A 23852-nucleotide genomic window follows, 5' to 3' on the forward strand; every position below is an offset into this window, starting at 1 on the left:
TTTATTCAAAAATCAATCTATTATTTGAGTGTCTGTTTGGAATAAAAGGTGTTAAGGGAATGACTTCAATCAGATCAGTCAAACCTCTCTTAATAAACATATCAAGATGTTCCTTTCTCCACCCCACCTCACATCTCAAGTGCTCTTGGCTTTCAAATTGTTGTTGAAAATATGGCATCTGAAATTAATTTACCAGCTTTTTCCTTTGAAGTTCCTTTGCTGGTATATAAACAAGTTTTTGCCTTTTTTTTTTTTTTAAAGAAGGGGAAAAAAAACCTTTGGCTTCTGTTAATTATACCACAAAATATTTTAAACCTCACCTAATTTATTTTTGTGCTTTTTTGAGAATATAGGCTTATTATCAGTGTTTCATCTGTTTTGGGTTGTATATTCTAGAAGCCTCCGTTTCAGTTTTTGTACTTCTACAGTTCACTGAAATAGCATTAAATAAATGTTGTAGACATGTCCCAATTACTCTTATTCTGTTGGTCTAGCCTCAGGATGAGATATTTATTTTAGCACAAAAAATTTGTATTCCCTTTCTGTGGCTACTGTTTGCAGTTTGCATTGGGTGAAAACATGGAGTGACTAACCCAAGGAGAGTTTATTTCCCTATAAGCCTGATGCTTTGAGACAGATCATTCAGTTTCACTTCTGTCTCTTTTCACGTCTTTTGAGTATTTTGACCTCATTGGAAACTGAGGTATCTGTGCCATCCTCCTTCTTAAAGCCTTCTCCTAAAGTATTCTTGAAAAGCAGTCAAGGAGATCGAAAGGATTGATGTGAATCCATCTAGAATTATTGCTACCGCTCCATTGTTGGAGCTTTCTTTTTGGCCAGCACATCCTACATATGAGAGTGTGCACGGCCAATTTCAGAGAAGTGTGGTTTCAAAAAAGTAACTGTAGTATTTACAGTTCTTAAGTTCTGTAATGTCATCTGGAAATGAAATTTGACTTGAGTGGAATGTTAAATTCCCTTCACCTTTTCCTGTACTGTTTTGTTTCTTGTATGAATTAGACTCAAGCAGATATTCCAGTTGCCTCTTTGAATGTAAGTGAAGACAAGACTTCAGTTACATCAGCCGTTGCTTTGGTTGATGCTGAGACACAGAGAACAAACGAACCAAAGAGCTACCTTCAACAAGCTGCTGCAAACCTAGAAATCAAGCTTTGCACTGCTGAAGAAGAAAAATTAAAAATTAAAAAGGTATGAATAGTTTTTAATGAAAATGTCTAGCATTTATATAGGATTTAAACATAGTTGGAGCTGGCAGAGATATGCAATACATTTTTTGTAGAAATTAGCCAAATTCCAGAGAAATTGGCCAAATTTAGCCAAAATACTTTTTTTTTTTTTTTAATGTCTGCTATCTATTTTAGCCTGAATTTTTCTAAAGTTTCAGGGAAAAGAATATTTTTTTCCTGGAGGAAAAAAAAAAGCAGAAAACAAAAAAAGTTTTCTTAGCATGGAGCCATGTGGTTAGAAGGTATAGTGGTTCCCCAGTGTTTTGGGAGTGAGTGTGTGGTCATTGAAGTTGAAAGTACCTTTGGCTATCTTTATGAACATGACACATAACACTTTTTTCTTTGGGTTTTTTTTGTTTGTTTGTTTTTTGTTTTTTTCTGGGAGCTCTGGTAACTAAATTCTTCATATTCCCTCCGACCTGAATATGATAGATTACCAAGCAGGCCTATGCCTGTAGTTATGTGTCTGAGTTAGCAAAAGGTTACTGAGGTGTGAGAGACTAAGTTTAATTTCTGCTATTCTTAATACTATTTCTTGATAGGTATCAGGGTGTGCTAGGGAAGGAGGACATGGCTTGTTGGAGATGAAAATGAGGATGAGTAACTAGAGCCAAAGATAAGGAGGTCTGGGATGGATTGATTTTGCTAGGAGTTAAGTGTATAGAGGAGGGCTGGAAGGGAAGCATGAATAGAGACTATAAGAGGAGATAGGGTGACAGCTAGGCTCTGAATTGAAGAAGTGTTGCACAATCAGCTTCTCTCTCTACAGTTGAATCAGACACTTTGAATCTCAAGAACTGTTTTTATTATTTCGTTCAAAAGCAGGACTGAACTAAGCAGACCTGCTCTTTGTGTCCTCCTTATGACCCTCTCAGTTGTGCCTCTGTTTGAATAGCTGTACAGTGATCTGGCAGATCATTTGTTTCTATGCTGGCTTCCTGCATGGCTACAGAAATAGTTGTTCCTGAGGAACTGAAAGGGTGCCAACAGCTTATGTATAGTAGGAATGAGCTTGGTAGGACCAACAGCTGCATTAAGAAAAAATAAAAATATTTAGCTTTTTGGATAGCAAATAATTTTGATGTTTGTTGTCAGTAGTGTCATTCTCCTTCCTGTCTATTGGTTCATGTTGGGCAGGCTTCTAGATTGGCTCTCTGCAAGATCACAGAAGATTTTAAAATTTTATTCATTTTGGAGATATAGGTAGAGATCTCAGAGGGCTGTATGTAATGGGATTTCTGCCTTTTTCATGAAACCATTTGCTAAAAGTACATTTAGTATGCTGCTTTTCAAATGCAGAAAGACAGAACAAGCTATTAAAAATATGGAAATAGTTAGAATAGAATAGTTACAGTTGGAAGAGATCTACAACAATTATCTGGTCCAACTGCCTGAGCACTTCAGGGCTGACAAAAAGTTAAAGCAAATCATTAAGGGCATTGTCCAAATGCCTCTTAAACACTGACAGGCTTGGGGCACCAACCACCTCTCTAGGAAGCCTGTTCCAGTGTTTGACCACCCTCTTGGTAAAGAAATGTTTCCTATTGTCAAGTCTGAACCTCCCCTGATGCAGTTTTGAACCATTCCCATGGGTCCTGGCAGTATATCCCACGGATCAGCACCTCCCTCTCCACTTCCCCTCCTCAGGAAGCTGTAGAGAGCCTCCTTTTCTCCAAATTAGACAAACTCAGTGACCTTAGCTGCTTCTCACAGGACATGCCTTCCAGGACATGCCTTTGATTTTAAATACCTTATACTTCTTGAAAATACTGTCTCAATTTAAAGACTGCAATCAAACTTTTCTTGCACAACCCTTTATCTCTGTGTATATTATGATAGCAAATGTCATAGTCTTCAGAAATTAAATTAGTTGGAATGATTAACTGAATCTGCATTTTCACAATTCACAAATGTTTGTAACTTCACGTATTTTATTTTGTAAACCTTATAGGAACTAGAATATTTACTGGAAAAACATAGCGTTCTAGAAATGGATTTCTTGAAGGAAAAAAAAGAAAAAGTAATTTCACATCAAGATCATTACAAGACTGTCCAGGTAATTTCTTGTAGTAACTTACTTTTTTGCAGGAGGGTTTTGTATTGAGTGTATTTATGTCCAACAAATACTCTGTTAAGTATCTACAGACCTGCTCCAAAGCCCTTTGAATTTAAAGAATTTGTAGGGTCTTTATATCAGAGCCTGACTTTTGACATTAGTGGGAATATAGGTTAAATAGCCCACCTGCGTAAGCACATTATTGTAACTCAGATCACTCATCCTTCTTATGATCTATTTCATAGAACAGATGAAAAGAAAAACACTTTGCACAGTAGATGTGTGTTTAACAGTATGACTTGGCATGTTTTAGAGTAGGTATGGCCAATTATTTCTAAAGTATTAGCTGGATTGAATATGGAATAGTTTGTGTTGCATAATAAAAATCTGTAAAGTGCAATTAGATGCTAGACAATGGAATTAAAATTGTTTCCACTGCAAAAATCAACATTATTCGTGAAATATATGTGGAAGTCTCACACACAAGACAAATTTTTCATTGAAGTTTCCAGTCTTCTTCCAGTGTTGTAGCAGGACAAACTGAATATTATAGAGTTAGAAAATTTCAAAAGTTTCTTGTTGGTAATTCAGCTTCACTTAACTTTTTGCTGCTGTGGATGGTTTTTAAGTAGCTACTGCATTGTTTCCCACGTGTACATAATTGTTGCGTTGCTGTAATAATTTGTATTGAATTTCTGGCTGCAGAAATCATCCAATTTTTTTTTTCTTGTTTATGTGTGTAACATCCTACTCAATGAAAGAGGTGTTTGCTTAGCTACGTTATAAAAATAAGTTTTGCTTAAAAACCTTCTGATTTATGGAGTATCATCCTGGCTAAAGTTAATGATCATCATAAACTCTAGACAATAGAATTAATGGATTTAATTTTTTAATACTTTCACGATGCTTTTCAAGCAGAAGTATTTAAGTAGTGGAAATGTTACTGAGGTTTGCAAGTATCAGTCTGTATTATACCTCTGAGTCAGGTATTATAGTTTTCAAGAATGGCAATGAAAGGTTCATAACCTTTAACTTACTTTGTAGAAAAACTCATGTACTTTCTCTTGTTGTCTTCTGGATATAGCCAGAATCAAATCAGAGAAGAAAAGTGAGACATACTTCTAAGAGCTGATGGTTAAAATTATTTTCATGAAACTCAAATATTGGATGCCTTCTGTTAATACAGCTTTTAATGCCAATTCCTTTTGTCTTTCTCCTTTGGCTCCTACAACACTAGGGTCAACACCTGTGGCCACACACTGAGTAAATCTGGCAGCTACACAGTACAGATGTCTGTCTTGCTAGCATTTCTTTTTCCAGTAGAAACAGCTGGTTATTAGTGTTGTTGACTTGAAAAGCTTAAAAGCAGGCTATAGTGGTGACTGGTATAGCTTTGGGAACTCTCAGGATAAGACTTCCAACTGAACTGATTCTGGCATCCTAAGCTGTAGGTGCGCATTGACTTAATTCCTATTAAATTAAATTTCTATGTTAATACTTGACTATAATATGTGAAACAAATGTCTCGTGAGATAGTTCTAACTGCTTTTTACATGAACGTGCATTATTTCATGCACCTTTATATTTACTAATTAACTGACTGCTGGCACTTGTGACAGCAAATTCTCAAGAGGTGGTTTGGAGGTAATAGAGCCAGTCAGTTAGTCAGATCTTTAACAAGGTCAGATCTTTAAATATTTAGATTAGACTCTTCTTTTTTTGTGAAGTTATTGTGCTTAGTTCTGAGAGAAGATTTCATTAATCTTTGTCAACTAAGTCAGTAATTCTTTTTTTTTTTTTTTTCATCTTTTCCTGTTAATTTCTGCCTCAGTCAAGGGTGACAGTTATGTTACCAGTTTTGATGCCACAAAATTGTTTCAATAAAATATGCTTTCAGGTTTTTTGATATAAAACAAATTATTTTGAAAGACAAGGTAGGAACATAAAGCATATTACAGATGTTTTCTGAGTTGGGTTAGCGTGCTGATGAAGTGAATTGTGTTCTGGTCTAGTCACAAATTTTCTTCATCGTAAGTGTGAAAAAAGCCTTATACTTAATTTGGTAATACTGAAAATGGAAGAATTGAAGGGGAGTGATAATCATTGCTCCTAATTGGGGGGGGATGGGGGCAGAATTCCAAGTCTTTGGTATAATATTAGCATTTAACCAATGCATGACAATGGAGTGTTGCCACTTTATGCTTGTGTAAAAGAGAAAAGTAAAAAGTTCTGTTTCGTCTAAATAAAATTATTTTAAAAAAATCAAGATTGAACAGAACGTGTAGTATTCTCACATTCTTAATGTTGTTTCCATATGTTACTACAACAACCAAAGACAGTAAAGGGGCAGCAGTGGCTTCATAAATAGAATAAACAAATTGCTATTAACTAGTATTATAGAGTTGTTTGGATATTTAATGGAATGGCCTCTTTGAGATCTTGAATTCGTACAAGTTGGTACAATTAGAGTTATGATTCCCACATTCCCGCTTTGGTGTTTGTGGTATTTAAGAGGCAGAATCACATACTGTAATTCCAAGTTCTTTGCATAGAAAATGTAGCTGACTTAAAATTGCTGTGGGAAGTGTAATTTTAGTTTTCTTGACTTGTGTGCAGTGTTGCAACAATAAAGTTGCATGAATGCAATTTTAGCCTTATAATTCCTTGCTTATTTAGACAGGAGGGAAACAGGTGCAAATGTGTGTGTGATTTTTTTTTTGTCAGTATGTCAGTCTTATTTTTTCCCTTTTTTTGATCACATAGTCATATATATATTCATCTCAACTTTTAACACCTCAGCTCTTCTCGAAATGTGAGGTGCTGCATATTTTCAAGATACTTAGTGCTAGTAGGTAATACATGTTTTTGACTATAATGCAGAATTAGCGGCCATTTTAATCCTATAAATCTAAAATTTTGCTGCAGCCCCATTGCAATATGTTGTAGAAATGAATAAATGCTGCATTTTAAAACTACCAAACCCCAATTTGTAATATAGTGAAAAACCATCAATAGCAAAATGAATAGTCCTTTTTAGTAGGTGATGTTCTCTTATTTGCAAATCGGAGAGGGAACATTTAATTTGAGAAGGGAAAATAGTGCCTGGGTTCTAGCACTCTGAGTAGGAACTTAATTCTTTGGACAGATTGTTTAGCTGATAAGAATTCTGATGTTTGGTCTATCTACAGACAACTGGTTTTGATGATTCACTAAGAACTGGATCATACTTTTCCTCTGCTATTTCTTTGATTTACCACACAGTCGCGTTTGAAGTAATACTGCATTACTGCTGGAAAGTTCTAGTTGCAGTTATACCCATTTTTTTCCTGTCATCAACCCTTTCTGGAAGTTAAGCAGGCTGGTTTTTTGTTTGGTTTGTTTTTTTTTTTTTTTTTTTTTTTTTTTTTTTTAGAGAACCATATAGTTGATGTGGTGTGATCCTTCTTTTTGAAATAGATTCTTTTTTTGTTTTGGCAATTGACATCTGTTCTTCTAACTTAACAAATCTATAGTTGTTTTGAAAGCACCAAAAATGTTTTCTTTTGGAATCCTTTGTTTCTGTTCCACTTTTTTTTAGGGAATGCCTTTTAAATTTTTATTGAAAAAGTGACTTCAATGTGCTTATTTTATTTAGCAATATTCCTGTTGGTGCAGAAAGTCATGATTAAAAATGAATTAGCTTAATACTATAATTTCATTTTGAATGATATTTTTGTGTGTAAAAAAAGCAAGTCAGATAGACTCCCCGTTTAAATGATGTTTTAGAAAGGTAAGAGAGGAAGCTTATAGAAGAAAACATTGACAGATCAGTACACAATGATCCAAGGAAGCTTCACTAGGTCTTGCAGTAACACCTAGCTGGGATTAAATGGCATGGTAACTTAAGTACAATCATTGCTGGTATTAGGTGTTGTTTCATTTATTTATTTCTGTAACTGTTGATGTTTCAGGAATTTTTTCATTTGAGTAGCTGTGCAAATGTCGCATTAAATTACAAAGCTTCAAATTATGAGGAAAAGACTTTACGTGCAGTTAAGTAAAGATGGGAAAAGGTAAACTTGAGATTTCGGTCTAGTTTCTTCCCTCCTAATTCTGAGGGATGAGTTTATTTTTACCCTGGTTAATATTGCTTGTTAGTTTTGGGTTTTTTAATATATTGGATGCATATACCACACACATTCATATAAAATAGAATGCATACTTCATTGCGTCTGTCTCCTTGTTTTTGGAGATGATGCTTCACAAATTTAAAATACCTTGTCAGGTATATACGAATTAAAACTTTACATTAATGCTAGATTCATCATACAATTTTGTCTTTAATTTAAAGTAGAATTGTACAAACAGTGATTTTTATGTACTTATAATTTAGGACTGAACATAATATGAATCTCAAAAATTGCACCTAATACATGTAAAAATTTGCTTGTATTCAGAAGATGTTGAAAAAGGAATGTTAAGTAATGTGGCTTAATGCCTGATTTTGTGTATGGATCCTTTTGATTTTTTTCCTCTTTCTTTTAGTATTTAAAATGATGTTGCCCCATCACCACGCTGCATGGAGTTTCTTGCTTTCAGAATTGAATTAAGCCTCATAATATTTCATAATGTATCTTAAAATCTTTGATTTTATATTCAAACAATGTCATAGTGATCTCAATGAAATAAATGACTAAGTAAATACTAGCTCTAGTGGTTACATGCTAAACTTTCTATAATGAAAAGAATTTCTCTTGGAGAGTTGACATTACATTTTTGCAATTCCAAGAACAAGAAACAAGATAATGAATTCTGTCTTGATGATGGCAAAATTCAGTTTTGCAATGATGACAAAAGATGTTCCAGAAGTAAGTAGGGATGTTGGTTGCTGAGAAGGGTAAAGCAGCTTTGGAGAGCTGTAGTTTTGAGGGCTGAAAGTTCAGTGGTGTTCCAAGAAGGGGAGGAGGACAGCAGTTAAAAGTGAATAGAAGGTATTAATACGGATTGAGGAGTGGGAAGTTAATCATAGATATCACCCTCCTCACTGCTCCCAACGTGATCTTGTCCAAGGGCTAGTACTTCTTCTAAGGGACCTTGTCCTATAATGGTGATGCCACGTGGTGCTGATCTGGATACAGAATAGCTGGTCTGCATAGGGCACAGATGACTGAGTTAGGGTTAACTCTTCTGGTTTGCGCCTTTCCTAAGGCACCTCTTCCTTCCCAGTTCCCTGCGTCACTGGATTTTTGCTCCCTCCTCCTTCCCTGTTTTTATTCCTTCTTCTATTTCCCCACTTGTTCCTGACCTTGCTTAGCTAATGGATAAACTCAGCCCTTCTGTGCCTTCCATCTGCCTTCACCTCTTCCTTTCTTATCCAGTGTTGACAACTGGGGAGTATAATTTTGCCTCTAATATGGGTACTTCCCAGCATTTGAGAGAAGAACAAACTGGGCTCTCCAACTTCCCCAGCCTCTGTTTTGTTGTTAATACAGGAATGCTGTCCATTTCTAGCCAGCGCTAGACCTACAGTATGTGATCCGTCAGCTGTCCATATTGTGAGGAGTCTCAGTGGCTGAAACCTGAGGACACATGAGAGAAATCTGAAATGCACGTCTTCTTTGAATAATAGGCCTGTTCATGTTGACAATAGGACAGTGTCAAAGTTTGGAATGAACACAGATGATCCCAGAGAGAAAGCTTCATGTTCTGGAAGACCCTTGTGTTGTGCTTTTAATGTACATAAGCAATCATGGCCTTGTTTGTCTTGTATTTCTTAATGTAAACTGGAGACTTACAGTTCCAGAGTCTTGGCCTGGAGTAAATGAAACCCGCTGTATTGCTGTGACTGACTGCTGCTTTTGATTGCAACATTAGCAGTAAAGCACATATGACACTCGGTGCTACTTTGTTTATTTAATAAATATCAGTTAGTGACTCTGATGGTATTTGACAGTTACGTCAATATTATGTTTTTGCTATGATGCTTTATAGTGAGCTCTTTGCTTCCTCTATATATCAGTTCTTAGTTTGAAAAATACTGTTCTAAAAATAATTGTGATAAAGTAGAAAAATTCCACCTAAAACATTTATTTCATTCACAGAATCATTGCAGTTGGAAGGGATCTCTTGAGATATGGTTTCCCACAACATTCTTGCCTCTAAATTGGAGAGATATGGATTTGATGGATGGACTACTAGATGGATAAGGAATTGGCTGGATGGCTGTACTCAAAGAGTTACAGTCAATAGCTCAATGTCCAAATGGAAACCAGTAACAAGTGGTTGCCCCTCAAGGATCTGTACTAGGTCCAATACTATTTAGTATCTTCATTAATGACATAGTGGGATTGAGTACACCCTCAGCAAGTTTGCGGTTGACACCGAGCTGAGTGGTGTAGTCAATGCACTAGTGGACTAATTGTCCACCATTGCCCACAGGTTCTTCTCTGCAAAACTGCTTTCCTGCCATTTCACCCTCAGTGTATACTGGTGCATGGGGTTATTCCTGCCCAGGTGCATGACTTAGTATTTCCCTTTGTTAAACTCTAGCCTGTCAAGGACCCACTGAATGGCAGGGTGATCAGGAGTATCACCAACTCCTCACAGTTTTGTATCATCTACGAACTTGCTGAGGGTGCATTCTGCCCCATCATCCAGGTCATTAAAGAAGAGGATAGACAGTATTGGCCCCAGTATCGACCCATGGGGTACACCACTTGTCACCAGGTGGACTCTCTGCCACTGATAATAACCCTCTGGATGCAGGCATTCATCCAGTTTGAAGTCCACCTCACTGTCCACTTATCTAACCCATATTTTGTGAGCTTGTTTATAAGGATGTTATGGGAGACAGTATCAAAAGCCTTGCTAAACAACATCCACCACTCAGCATAGAAGGCTGTCAGGTTGGTTAAGCAAGATTTTTCCATGCTGACTACATCTTCTTTTATTTCATGTGTCTGAAAATGGTTTATAGGATCAGTCGCTCTGTCTGCTTTCTGGGATGGTGAGGCTGATGGGCCTGTAGTTCCCCAGATCCTCTTTCCTGCCCTTCTTGAAGACAGGCATGACATTTACTTTCTTCCAGTCCTCGGGAACCTCCCCTGATTGCTGCAGTCTTTCAGAGATAATTGAGAGTGGCCTCACAATGACATCAGCCAGCTCCCTCAGCGCTTGTGGCTGCATCCTGTTAAGGCACCATGGACTTGTTTAAGTCTGCTTTGTTTTAGTGTTCCCTAACCTGATTGTCTTCCGCAGAGGGTTTAAGTCTTCCTTGCTCCAGACTTTCCCTTGGGTCTCAGGGGGTTGGGATTCTTGAAGGCCAGTCTTGCCAGTAAAAACTGAGGCAAAGAAGGCATTTTTCATGTCCTTTGTCACCGGGGCCCCTGCCCCACTGAGCAGCGGGTTCACATTTTCCTCAGCCTTCCTTCAGCTGTTAACACACTTGTAGAGTCCTTTCTTTTAGCCCTTCATGTCCCTAGCCAGATTCAAAACCAGGTGGGCTTTGGTTTTCCTAACCCCATCCCTACATGCCTGGAAAGCAGCTCTGTGTTCCTTCTGGGTCACCTGCTCCTGCTTACACCTCCTGTACGCTTCCTTTTTATGACAGAGTTTAGTGAGGAGCTTCTTGTTCATCCATGCAGGCCTCCTGCTGCCTTTGCTTGATTTCCTGCTTGTCACAATGGACCATTCTTGAGCTTGGAGGAGATAATCCTTGAATAGCAACCAGCTCTCTTGAAGCCCTCTTTCTAGGGTTGTATCCCATGGGATTCTTCCAAGCAGACCCCCAAAGAGTCCAAAGTCTTCTCTCCTGAAGTCTGGTGTTGTGATCCTGCTTTTTGCCCTGCTCCTTCCTCTCCCCTGAGCTCCACTATCTCATGGTCTCTGCAACCAAGGCAGGCTGCCACTGATTTTCACATCCCCAGACAGTCCTTCCATGTTTTTAAGCATCGGGTCCAACAGAATGCCTCAGAGATTGCTCCTCAGTCACCTGTGATAGGAAGTTGTTAGCAGTGTGCCCCAGGAATCTCCTGGATTGCTTGTGCCCTGCTGTGTGGTCTCTCCAGCAAATACTGGGGTGGACAACATCCCTCATGAGGACCAGGGCCTGTGAATGTGAGGCTTCCTCCCTTTGTCTGAAGAAGGCCTCATCTACATCATCTTCCTGTAGACTGTCTGGTCTACAGCAGGCAGATGCAGCAGTGTCCGCTATGCTGGTCTGCCTGCTAATCCTGGCCCATAAGTTCTTGACTGATCATCTACACCAAAACAGAGCTCCATGCATTCCAACTCCTCTCTCATATAAGGCAACACGCTGTCATCGCCTTCCTGGTCTTTCCTTCCAGAAGATTGCATTTATGATTCTGGAAAAGGTGTTCTGCAGGAGATTGGAAACAGGTCTTGGAGGTAGGTGCTTTTTGTGGCTGGAGTACTAGAAAATGTATGTTTTGTTACAAAACTAATATATGACTTACATCCTGTTAAATACCATCTTCTAAGAAAATATTTAGGTTGGTTTTAGGTGCAGACATAGAGCAGACAGAATGCTAATAACGAAAAATAGGTGTGAAAAAAGTTATCTACTGTACATGCAACTAAATTTATAAATAAAATTCCAGCAAATTTCACAGGTTGCAACAGGTTTTAAAATTATAGAACACTGAAAATGGGGGATTTCAGAAAAGGCACTTTCACAGATAGCAATGCATCTTTTTGCTGAACTGTTAAAGGTATTTATGGATATGGCAACAATCCCTTGCCCACCTCTTTTTCAAGTGTGTGCCAGATACCTCACGTTTATTTCTTCACCTTTTAATTTTTTTTTTAATGTTACTCTATGTACTCTTCTTTCAGACATTCATTTTTATTCAAAGTATCTATTTTATTAATAATTTCAGAGCTGTTTATCTTTTGGCCTGTTTTTTCCCCAGTTTTGATGTCGTCTTTATTCTAAATTATTTTTCCACAGTATGAAGCAAAATAACTTTTTATTTCTGTTAGGAAAAGATTCTGCTCCCTTGCCTTTGTGTTTTCCTGTTAAACTTAAATTCTCTTCTTATGAATTATTTTATTGTCTTGTTTCAGAGTGATTAATTAGAAGAGTGGATGTAAGACTAATCATGCTAATTTTGTTTTAAAAATATGTTGTGTTCAAATATACCTTTATTATGCTATTGTGCTGTTATTTAACAGCTTTGAATGCCTAACTTGCCTCATATTGTAGTATTCAGTTACAGTCATATAGTGTGCCTAGCATTTATTCTTTTACCGTTATGTACCTCCTTTGGCTCTCTGATTTTAAAGATACGCAAGAAATTGTGCTTAGACAACTCTACATTTTTCTACTGTGTAAGTAAAAATATTTTTTTGGAAACAAGATTCCTGTCCTGACTGCCTTGTAACTGGCCCGACCTGTTTTATGGCACCATATCCTAGATTTATTTGAATGCATTGACTAATTTACATTCAGTGTGTCACAAGTCTATCACAGCTACTGCTCATCTCCATTTGTGCATTCACAGTGAGTGTATTCAGGATGATTAATCTTTTTCTTTTTTCTAATTAATATGGAAATTCTAATTGAGATGGTTGTGAAATGTCCAAATATATGTAACAGATAAAATGGAGTTCTTTACCACCAACCTTGTCTCATCAAGATTTTCACTGGATCTAGCTTTTGTGGAAATAATATCTTGTTGGATTATTGGGGGGATAATGGAAATGTGCAAAATGTACTCAAAATTAAGAAACCCATGTAGAGTAGAACTTGGATTATTGTACTGTTAAGGCAATGCTTCTAGGTTGATTATCTGTTACTGGGCATGCACTTTTTTAAAAAATGTGGGGAACAGTACCAAAGCAACTCCATGTCTCTGGAACCACTTGAGTCCTGTTTGTATTTAATGTAAAGCATCTAAGGCAGTATAATTATTGTTAGTAGTTGACCATTGCTCACTATAAAAACACTAAATCTTATCCAGTATTACTCAAAATGAGTCAATACTTTTAACTACATTTTTGTATTTCATGTTTATAGGCTTGGGAGAAATAAGATGCATAACAAATATTAGGATGATATTTTGGGAACAGTTTTGAAGAATTGTCCCCTCATTGCCCTTTAACTGCTAAATCATCTTATTTGGTTCATAGTTCATTAATAAAATATGAACTATTGCCTAGTTAACCTATTACTTAAACACCTTTAAATTTACTTCTTCAGTCTGTGTTGAATTTTATTTATATATAGTACACACTTGATGTTGGAACAGTTTGATCAGTTAAGATGTATCAATTGTCAAGTATTTAACAACTTTATTTCTATAAATGTATTCTAATCTAACTAATTCATATACTGGAGGTTAATGCATAACTAAGAAAAACTCGTGACTTACATGTCAAAGTTAACACAAAATGCATGAATAAATTTAACTTGGAAACTTCCTTATTAATTATGCCTTTAAGATTTAGGCTATTTTACTTCAGAAAACTGCCAAAATTTGAATACATAGGCAAAATGCACAGCATCTTAATTTCAACAAATAGCTAGTGTTGTAAACTACTGCACAGGTGTATAACAGTCATTTCTATATAGCTCCTGATATTGGGAAAGCAGTAACAGTAGTAAAGTGTTAGTTATTGCAGTGATCACAATAGAATATAAATATAGCAACTTTATATCATCAAGGTTTTAAAACTACCATCTGATTATGAGAAACTTTGACAGATAACTTATGTTTGGGAGATGGAGGAGATAAGGGAAGGTAAAAATCAGTTCTAATTATATATCAACATAACTAGATTGCTGTTCCATCTTTTTTTTTTCTTCAAATAAAAATACATGTTTATAAGGTCAAAGCAGTTTTCTAGTGTATATTCTTATACTGATTATATTTGATGCTGCTTATAGATAACTATAGTGACATTAATAACTTTTAGTTACTTCACTGTTACTGTTCTTGAAAAAGAGAAAAAAAAAAAAAAGTTTGCTGCTGAGACTTGTATAATTTTTTTCCTCATTAAAGGCTTAAAAGGTCCAGAACAGCATGTGACATTTCAAATAATGGTGTACTTAAACTGCTGAGAACTCTTTTTTACTTTTCTTGGCTAAAGTTTTATCATTTAAGGAAAACTGATACTAATGAAAACTAGAACATCTGTTCTTAAACCCGAATGATGTTGAGACAAAACAGACTTTTCTAATCCTATGCAATTCCTTAAAAATAAACATATCCCTTAAATGTATTGCTAGACAGGCAATATTTTGGTTTTGGATATGCATTATAAATTTAAGCGTCCTCAAGCAAATAACTGTTTAAGATGGTCAATATTAATTTTCAGAAACAAATACCATAATGAAATTTAACTTAAAATATGAAAATGCAAGTCTGTTTAATGCTTAAAAAATTGTCCAAGATACTGTGATAAAGGACTGAGAGCAGTTTTGAATTTCTTCATGTATTGTAATATTTTTATATACATTAAGAATAATTTCAGCTAGTAATTCCACGTTTAATGTAGTTCCTTTTTATGTAGGGAGAACAATCCATGCTCCTGTGCTAGGTTTTCAAAGGGCTGAGGATAAAATATGTTTGGGAGATGGAGGAGCTAAGGGAAGGTAAAAATCAGTTCTAATTATAGACCATCATAACTAGATTGCTGTTCCTGTCTGAGTTTTGAGATAAGTATACAGAAAGAAGTGAGTGTGTCATTGAAAAGTGAATTTCCATTCATCTGCTAGGTAGAGAGTTTGAAATAAGGCTAGGTAACTTCAGGGAAGCTAAGAAGGAAAAACATAGTTTGAGCTTATAAGCAAGAAGTAATGAAAATATTCTGGACCTCCCTTGTATTCAAACTGTGTAACTGGAAAAGTAATTTTTATGATTGTGTGGTGGGTTGACCTTGGCGGGATACCAGGTGCCCACCAAAGCTGCTCTATCACTCCCCTCCTCAGCTGGACAGGGGAGAGAAAATATAAAAGGCTCGTGGGTCGAGATAAGGGCAGGGAGAGATCACGTCATGGGCAAAACAGACTCAACTTGGGGAAATTAGTTTAATTTATTACCAATCAAATCAGAGTAAGATAATGAGAAAATAAAAACTATATCTTAAAACACCTTCCCTCCACCCCTCCCTTCTTCCTGGGCTCAATTTCACTCCCAATTTCTCTACCTCCTCCCTGCCTGTGGCACAGGGCGGCGGGGAATGGGGGTTGTGGTCAGTTCATCACACGTTATCTCTGCTGCTCCTTCCTCCCCAGGGGGAGGACTCTTCACACTCTTCCCCTGCTCCAGTGTGGCGTCCCTCCCACAGGAGACAGTCCTCCACGAAGTTCTCCAACGTGAGTCCTTCCCGTGGGCTGCAGTTCTTCGGAAACTGCTCCAGCGCGGGTCTCTTCCATGGGGTGCAGTCCTTCAGGAACAGACTGCTCCAGCATGGGTCCCCCACGGGGTCACAAGTTCTGCCAGCAAACCTGCTCCACCATGGGCTCCTCTCTGCATGGGTCCACAGATCCTGCCAGGAGCCTGCTCCAGCACAGGCTTCCTGTGGAGTCACAGCTGCCTTTGGGCATCCCCCTGCTCTGGTGTGGGGTCCTCCATGGGCTGCAGGTGGAGATCTGCTCCAGCATTAACCTCCATGGGCTGCAGGGGGACAGCGTGCCCCACCATGGTCTTCACCAGGGTCTGCAAGGGAATCTCCACTCCAGTGCCTGGAACAGCTTCTCTTCCTCCTCCTTCACTGACCCCCATGCCTGCAGGGCTGTTCCTCTCACATATTCTCACTGCTCTCTTCTGGCTGCTGTTGCGCAGGTTTTTTTTCCCCTTCTTAAATATGTTATCCCAAAGGCACTACCACCGCCACTGATGGTCTTGGCCTTGGCCAGCAGCGGGGTCCGTCTTGGAGCCGGCTGGCATTGGCTCTGTCGGACACAGGGGAAGCTTCTAGCAGCTTCTCACAGAAGCCACCCCTGTAGCTCCCCTGCTACCAAAACCTTGCCATGCAAATCCAATACAGATTGAAGAGCCTTCTTGTTAGTGATAAAGAAGAAAAGGAGATATCCATTTTCATCTTCATGAACTAAACCATAATTTCAGGCAGTGTTTCAGTTTGTTGCTTGCTTTTGTGGCACTGTTTTGTGAAATACTTTGTTTAAAACAAAACAAAACAAAACACACCCCAAAAAACCCAAACCCAGAAACAACTCTGTGTACTATTTGATAAATACTATTTAAAACTGCTAAGAAATATTCTTATTATTGCAGTTCTATGATACTGTAATTTTTGTAATTACTTACTTTTGTAAGTAAGAAGACACTTGATGCTTGTTTCCATTAAGGACTATTTAATCTCATGCTTTTTATTTTTATGTAGCATTTGCCGTTTTCATTGATGGTTTTAATAGTGAGTTGTGCTAAACACGTCAGTTTGAACACAAGAAAATCTGTACTAGATTATGATGAAATTAGCTGCTTCTAGGGTGATTTTGCTCTCCTTTCTTTCTTCTTGAGTCTTCTGGGTTTTATCAGGTATTTTTCAATATTGTTATCACTTCCATTGGATCTGCTTGATTCAGGAACTTCCCCCTTGTAAATACAGGCAAATGCAATTTTGGTCACTAGAGGAGAGCAATTCCTGGGTTTCATATGGAGTGTCATCGTATCTCTGCCACCTGGGAATTCCATTACCTGCACAGAATCCCCTGATGACCAGCCAGAAAGCAGCTGCATGCAGCTGGAGTGGTGAGGAGTTGCTTTAGTGAATGGGACTTGGACCCATTGCTTATAAAGATTAATTTTAGCCATGTATCACTTCACTGCAGTCAATGGTATTGTTTTAAGCTAGATTAAGCAGGTCTTAGATATGTTATACTGTTGTTATTTATTAAAAATATGGTGACAGTGTTAACTGAGGAAAATGATTCAGGGCTTTATTGTATTCAGCCAAAAATACAGTGGACATCTCACGTTCAGGGGTAGTCAGAAGACATCTCATATTTCACATAATATTTTCATGAGGTAGTTCTCACATGGTTGAGGGTCTAGTGGCACTTGCCCCCATTCTTACATCAAGGCTGTCTGTCTTTACTTGCACATTCTTTTGAGAACTGAGTATCTATTAAATAAAAATAGCAGCTCTTTGAGACATGTTGCAATTCCTATGACAGTATTCCATAAACTTTCAACACATTCCTATTCTGTCACCACCAATTAAATTATCTTAACAGATACCAATCACTGCCATATCTGATGAATCTTCCATTGCACAATAGAAACCCAATAGTATTTTTTTTAAGGAAGAAACAACTTTTTATTCAATTATTCATTTTATTCAATCTTTGTATTTTTAATCTCTGCTGCACTACTTTAGGATTTTAAATGTGGCCTCCAGTCTTTTACATATGCTTAATAAATTTGCATGCATCCAGCTGAGGAAGGCTATATTCCAGCAGGATTTGCTTTCACTTTTTGAAAAGACTTTTAGCCAAGAGCCTTAGTGTAAGCAATGTTTGTGTCCCTCTGAAGAGGGGAGCTGCTCAGAACAAGAACGTGTCTTAATCATGATTTTCCTCATCTGGATTAGCCAATTTGTGGGAGGTCTGACGTAGTGTAAAATACCAAGAAGTTTCAAACAAAGTTAAAATACAGCTAAAGCTTTCCATCAAATTCAGTCCTAATGCTGCACCCTTTTAAAATCCATTTACATTTTAATTTGTCTTATACAACAAAGAAAGCTTGAGCTTGTTTCTGCATCCTTGCCAGCTGGCTTGTAGAAAGGAACCGAGGGACTGTTGAACGGGGCAGTGTAGGTATGGTCTTAGTTTGTAGAGTTAGAGGAAGTGGTATTTGTGTCCAAAGTAGAATCCCTTTGCTTCTCCCTCTCCCTTTTTCAGCAACAGGAGGGTTCTTGCTGTTGTTATTTTGTCCTACTCGTTTTTTGGGGGGAAAAGTGTGATCTATGTTCTTGCCTTCCTCCCCCCCCCCACCCCAGTGTGGTTTTTTGGGGTTTTTTGGTTTTTGTTTTTTTTTGTTGTTGTTTTTTAAGCTGCAGCATAGTGACTAGATTAAAGAAAGGAGTTGTAGAGAGAGTTACTGTTGTCCAAAGAAAAAAATTCTTTGGTTCTCATCTTTCTCATCATTGGAGGGAAGGAGAGAGTGGGGGCGGAAGAGAGTATTCTAGAAACGATATAATGGCAAAGTGAAAAAGATCTAGAGAGTGAATGGGTGTTAGATACAGCAATGGAAAAGTCAGTCACTGCCTCAAAGGTATGCATGTGCAAGTCTTGGACAGGAGTGCAGCTCTCAAACTAAGACAATGGGAAAAGGAAAGACTCTAAGAAGACAAAAATTAAATTTTATCCATGTTAATTCTGTTTATCTCATTTTATCTCTGTTCCTTGTTTGGGCAGGAGAGGGGTTGCTAGGCAGGGTGTTGTGGGGTTTTTTGGTTGTTTTTTTTATTTTTTATTTATTTTAATTTTAGTTCTTTCCTTGTTGAAGACTTTCTATAGTGAGAAAGTTCTTCTTTCCATATGCATGAGCAGCTTCAACTGAAGTAAATAAAAGTTTCAGCTGAAGGCCAGATTTGACTTAAATAGTTTTTTCCTAACATTGTCCCCAACTTCATGTTTCATCCTACAGTTAACCCTCTGTTCTTTTGCTTTCAAAAAGACTGATTCCTGTTATGAAAGAAATGGTATTGTTTCTCAAAGAATCTTTCTCACACTTTCTTTTTTTAAATCTTGATATCATCAAGATGAAGTAGTAAATGGAGTGTGTAAAATAAATAAACCAGCCACATCACTGTCAAGAATCTTGAGTTTTATTCCTCTTAGAGTATCTTTTGAAAAGCACAGGTATATGTCTATTTTTGTTGTTTTCACTATAGATTTAGAATTTTGCATATTTGTCTGTATGAATCCATTTGCCTTTTGTGGTCAATTTCTACAATAGTAACACTTTTAAAAAATACATTAGGTGATGTAGCTTAATGATCTGTAGTTTTTAAAGTCTAGCAGGTCGATGTGTTTTTCAATTTACAATTGAATTAAAACAAAAACAAGAACAAAACACCAATTAAAACCCAACATTATAACAGCTTTTAGTTACCTATAAGTAACTTAATGCAGTATCAGTCATTGCCGACTTTTTTTCAGAATGTTATATCTGATGTGTTCTGGCTTAAATAAAAAAAGAATTGTTGATTTTTGGTGATTTAAGAGGCTTCTTTGCTTAGAGAAATAGAATAGATTAAATCTATCATTCTTTTAATAGATTGATTAGATTTTCAACCCACCTCACCCCCAGAAATGTAAGTTTTCTTCTCTGGAGTAAGTAGTTTTGCTTTTAGTTCAATGACATCAGTGTTTCACATTAAGTAGAGAAATACCTTTTTTCTTTGGCTTGTATCTTCTTCCATTAGCTGATAAGTTAAAAAATAAATAAATGCATGTTACAGTTTTCACATGGGAATGCTCTTTAGATGTTTAGTTCTGTAAGTTCCAAAGCACGAGGAGGTTTTTGTGGTGGGTTTTTTGGTGGGTTTTTTTGGTGTTTTGTTTTTTTTTTTCTGTTACAAATACTGTACAACTGGAACTTCATTGATGATAGGCAACTAGAGGTTGTGATCATATTTGCTAATCAAACCAAAGTTCTTAAACACAGACTTAGGAACTAAATACTGTCATCTCTTTTTGTCTATCTTATGTGTTGCTTGCAAAGGAGGGAAGCAAGACTATCTTTCTTCTCTCACGTATGAGTTTAAAATCTTTTTTTTTTTTTTTTTTTTTTTCCAGAAGTGTGAGTTTAGTTGCCTCAGAGGTGGGAAGTGGTAAAGAAATAACCAAAACCAGACTCCTACCCATCAAGCAACACAAAAATTGAATCGATTTTCAGGGACCCATGTCAAACGTGTATATACAAATACATGCAATCTGGGAAACAAGCAGGAGGAGCTAAAGCTCCATGTGTAGGGGCTGGACTATGACATTGTTGAAATAACTGCGATGTGTTGGGGTACTTTGTGTGGCTGGATCTCTGGTATGGATAATGGATATCAGCTTATTAAAAAGGCATTTATAAAAATGAGCAGTTTCAGACCATGGAGCATAGGAGAGGACAGACCACAGAGTTCAGGAGAGCAGACTGGTTTAGTTAGGTGATGAGAGAGCTGGCTGTCACTATGAGAGAGTTCTGTATTAACTCAGAGGCTGAGGAAAGTCTCTGATTACTGAAGGAAGACAAGAAGGATGATGTGTGGATCCAGGCTTGCCAGCCTTTTGGTCCTTGGGAAAATCATGGTGCAAGTGCTCTTGGCAGCCATTTCTGGGCACGTGAAGAAGGTGACTGAGAACAGCCAACATGGATTTCCCAAAAGATAAATCATACCTGACCAACCTGATTGCCTTCTGTGATGAAACACCTAGACTGTGGATGAGAGGAATGCAGCGGACTTTGTATATCTTGACCTCAACCTGGAGAAGAGAAGGCCTATTAGTGGATGTTCAATACCTACAAGGTTGTCAGAAAAATGGAGGTAGGCAGGCTCTGCAGAGATGCATAGCAGGAGGACAAGTGGAAACGGTCATGAACTGAAACATGGGAAGTTGCAACTTGGTATGAGGAAAAACTGTTTTTGTGGTGAAGTGTTGGGATGTTTTAGCCAGTGAGGCTGTGAAATCTCTATCCTCGATGATTTTCAAGGTCTGACTGGACAAGAATCTGAACAATCTGGTCTGAATTCAGTGTTGATCTTGCTTTCAGCAGGAGGTTCAACTAGATGACCTCCAGAGGCCCCTTCCAATCTGATTGTGTGATTTTTTTGATTTAATACTTCGGTCATAAACTGAGAAAAATAAATAGCCCACTCCCAGTCACTAAGGTCATAACTCAAATCCAGGGGATACTCCCCAGGCTGAATTATTTGGAATATTTTACTCCAGTCTGGCCTGCCTCATTGCCAGCAAAAAGACATTAGCAATTAAGGGCAGGGCCAGGAATGCCTAAACCAAAAAGCTGATTAATGCAGTATTTGAAATGTTACACTAATCAGACTATCAGTTACTGTAAAGTTAAATCACTGTTGTATGGAATATAACATTTTTGGTGTTTTTAAATACATCTGCCTTGTTAGAACAGGAGCTAATACTATGCAGCATATCTATGTTCTGTGTGAGGTTTTATAGTAAGCAAAATATAGTCATTCAGGATGTGGAACTGAATGACTAGTTTCCTAAGATCATAGAGTCACAGAATCACAGAATGCTTTGGGATGGAACAGACCTTTAAAGGTCATCTAGTCCATCCCTCCTGCAATTGGCAGGGACATCTGCAACTAGATCAGGTTGCTCAGAGCCCCATCCAGCCTGACCTTGAATGTTTCCAAGGATGGAGCATCTACCACCTCCCTGGGCAACCCATTGAAGTGTTTCACCACCCTCACTGTAAAAAATTTCTTCCTTATATCCAGTCTGAATCTACCCTCTTTTAGTTTAAAACCATTACCCCTTGTCTTATCACTACTGGCCCTGCTAAAAAGTCTGTCACCATCTTTCTTATAAGCCCCCTTTAAGTATTAAAAGGCTGCAACAGGGTCTCCCCGCAGCCTTCTCTTCTCCAGGCTGAACAACCCCAGCTCTTTCAGCCTTTCCTCATAGCAGAGGTGTTCCATCCCTCTGATCATTTTTGTGGCCCTCCTCTGGACCCTCTCCAACAGGTCCATGTCCTTCTTGTACTGAGGACCCCAGAGCTGGACGCAGTACTCCAGGTGGGGTCTCACCAGAGTGGATTAGAGGGCAGAATCACCTCCCTCGACCTGCTGGCCACACTTCTTTTGATGCAGCCCAGGATGCAGCTGGCCTTCTGGGCTGCGAGAGCACATTGCTGGCTCATGTCCAGCTTTTTGTCTATCAGTACCCCCAAGTCCTTCTTGGCAGGGCTGCATGCAATCCCTTCATCCCCCAGCCTGTACTGATAGTGGGGATTGCCCCGACCCAAGTGCAGGACCTTGTACTTGTCCTTGTTGAACCTCATGAGGTTTGCACAGGCCCATTTCTCCAGCTTGTCCAGGTCCCTCTGGTTGGTATCCCATCCCTCAGGCATGTCGACTGCACTACTCAGCTTGGTGTCATCTGCCAACTTGCTGAGGGTGCACTCAATCCCGCTGTCAGTGTCATTGATGAAGATACTGAACAGTACTGGCCCCAGTATGGACCCCTGAGGGACACCACTCATCACTGATCTCCATCGGGACATGGAGCCATTGACCACTGCCCTCCGGATGCGATCATCCAGCCAATTCCTTATCCACTGAACAGTCCACCCATCAAATCCATATCCTTCCAATTTAGAGAGAAGGATATTGTGGGGGACTGTGTCAAAGGCCTTACAGAAGTCCAGATAGAAGATACCCAACAAGAAGTGAAAAGGTGTTCTTATAAAATCTGTGTATCTGTGATTTGGGTACCTTTTTCTGGATTGCAGAGATGCTTCCTTCTAGTTGGAATTTTTCTGAGGTTTCCTTCAGAAACCGTAGTGGTACTATTGTATCTTAAAATAAGGGGTAAGTTAGTTCTCTTGCTTTCTTGATTTACATTTTTATTGTCTCTGGTAAAGGTGTAACTTGTGTCTCATTGCATTGTTTTGTTTGGTGGTTTTTTTTCCCCCTATATGCTTAGATTATTTATGAATTTGTCAGGTATGTAAAAAAATAACCAACAACTTAACCTGAAAGTTTACAATTTGATAGCAGTTCTCTGGATGCAAGGGAAGTGTTGGAGTAAGTTGCAGATGCAGTTTGCATTATGGGTTGGCAACATGGTCTAACTGACAAGTGTTCGGTTACACACCGAACACAATTATGTGTTATGAATAGTACAATTCTATGAAAATTCAGTATGTTTATTTCAGTTAGTTCAATTAGTTCTATTTCTAAAACATAGGTTGATGACTTCTCAAAGGTTAACAAAGCTACAGATGGAAATCTTACCAATTTCTGGCACAGAAGGTATCTTTAGTTCAGCTATAGTTAATATAAATGGTGGTTTTGATTACTACTTACTGTGAGGTTTGAAGTTTCATATGTTTGAAACTAGGAATAAAAGGTTATATCCAGAATAAATATTGGAAAACAACATATATGCTCTAGTGAACTGTAGGCAATGGGTCCTTTGGAAGAGTTCACCTGTGACAGGTCCATAAATATGCAGCACTCCACTGTTGTTTGCTTTGTAGTACAATAGCAAGTTCTTTTTAGTACTTTCTGTGGAAAAGTTGTGAGGAAAAACAAGTAGCCTCATGATTAGGCCTTGGTAAATATGATTGTGGTTCACAGAATGGTTGAGGTTGGAAGGGACCTCTGGAGGTCATCTACTTCAACCCCCCTGCTCAAGAAGGGCTACCTACAGCCAGTTGCTGAGGACCGTGTCCAGACAGCTTTTGAATATCTCCAAGAAGGGAAACTCCACCACCTCTCTGGGCAACCTGTGCCAGTGCTTGATCACCCTCACAGTAAAAAAGTGTTTCCTGATATTTAGATGGAGCCTCCTGTGTTTCAGTTTGTGCCCATTGCCTCATTTG

At 38.1% G+C, this 23852-nt stretch overlaps 1 protein-coding gene across 14 annotated transcripts in view; it reads left to right on the top strand.

The window, feature by feature from the left end:
• CCDC91 (coiled-coil domain containing 91) overlaps positions 1 to 23852 on the top strand; it is a 163654-nt gene that overhangs the window by 43530 nt on the left and 96272 nt on the right. For all 14 annotated transcript variants that reach the window (XM_087767389.1, XM_087767388.1, XM_087767394.1 and 11 more), the window contains 2 exons: positions 1021 to 1209; positions 3199 to 3303. In XM_087767389.1, the coding sequence (XP_087623515.1) occupies positions 1021 to 1209; positions 3199 to 3303 (294 nt within the window). The remainder of the gene's footprint in view (positions 1 to 1020; positions 1210 to 3198; positions 3304 to 23852) is intronic.

Source organism: Nipponia nippon, unplaced genomic scaffold (assembly GCF_047370975.1).
Source record: "Nipponia nippon isolate SJK-2023a ecotype South Korea unplaced genomic scaffold, ASM4737097v1 scaffold_3, whole genome shotgun sequence".
NCBI classification, from domain to species: Eukaryota; Metazoa; Chordata; class Aves; order Pelecaniformes; family Threskiornithidae; genus Nipponia; species Nipponia nippon.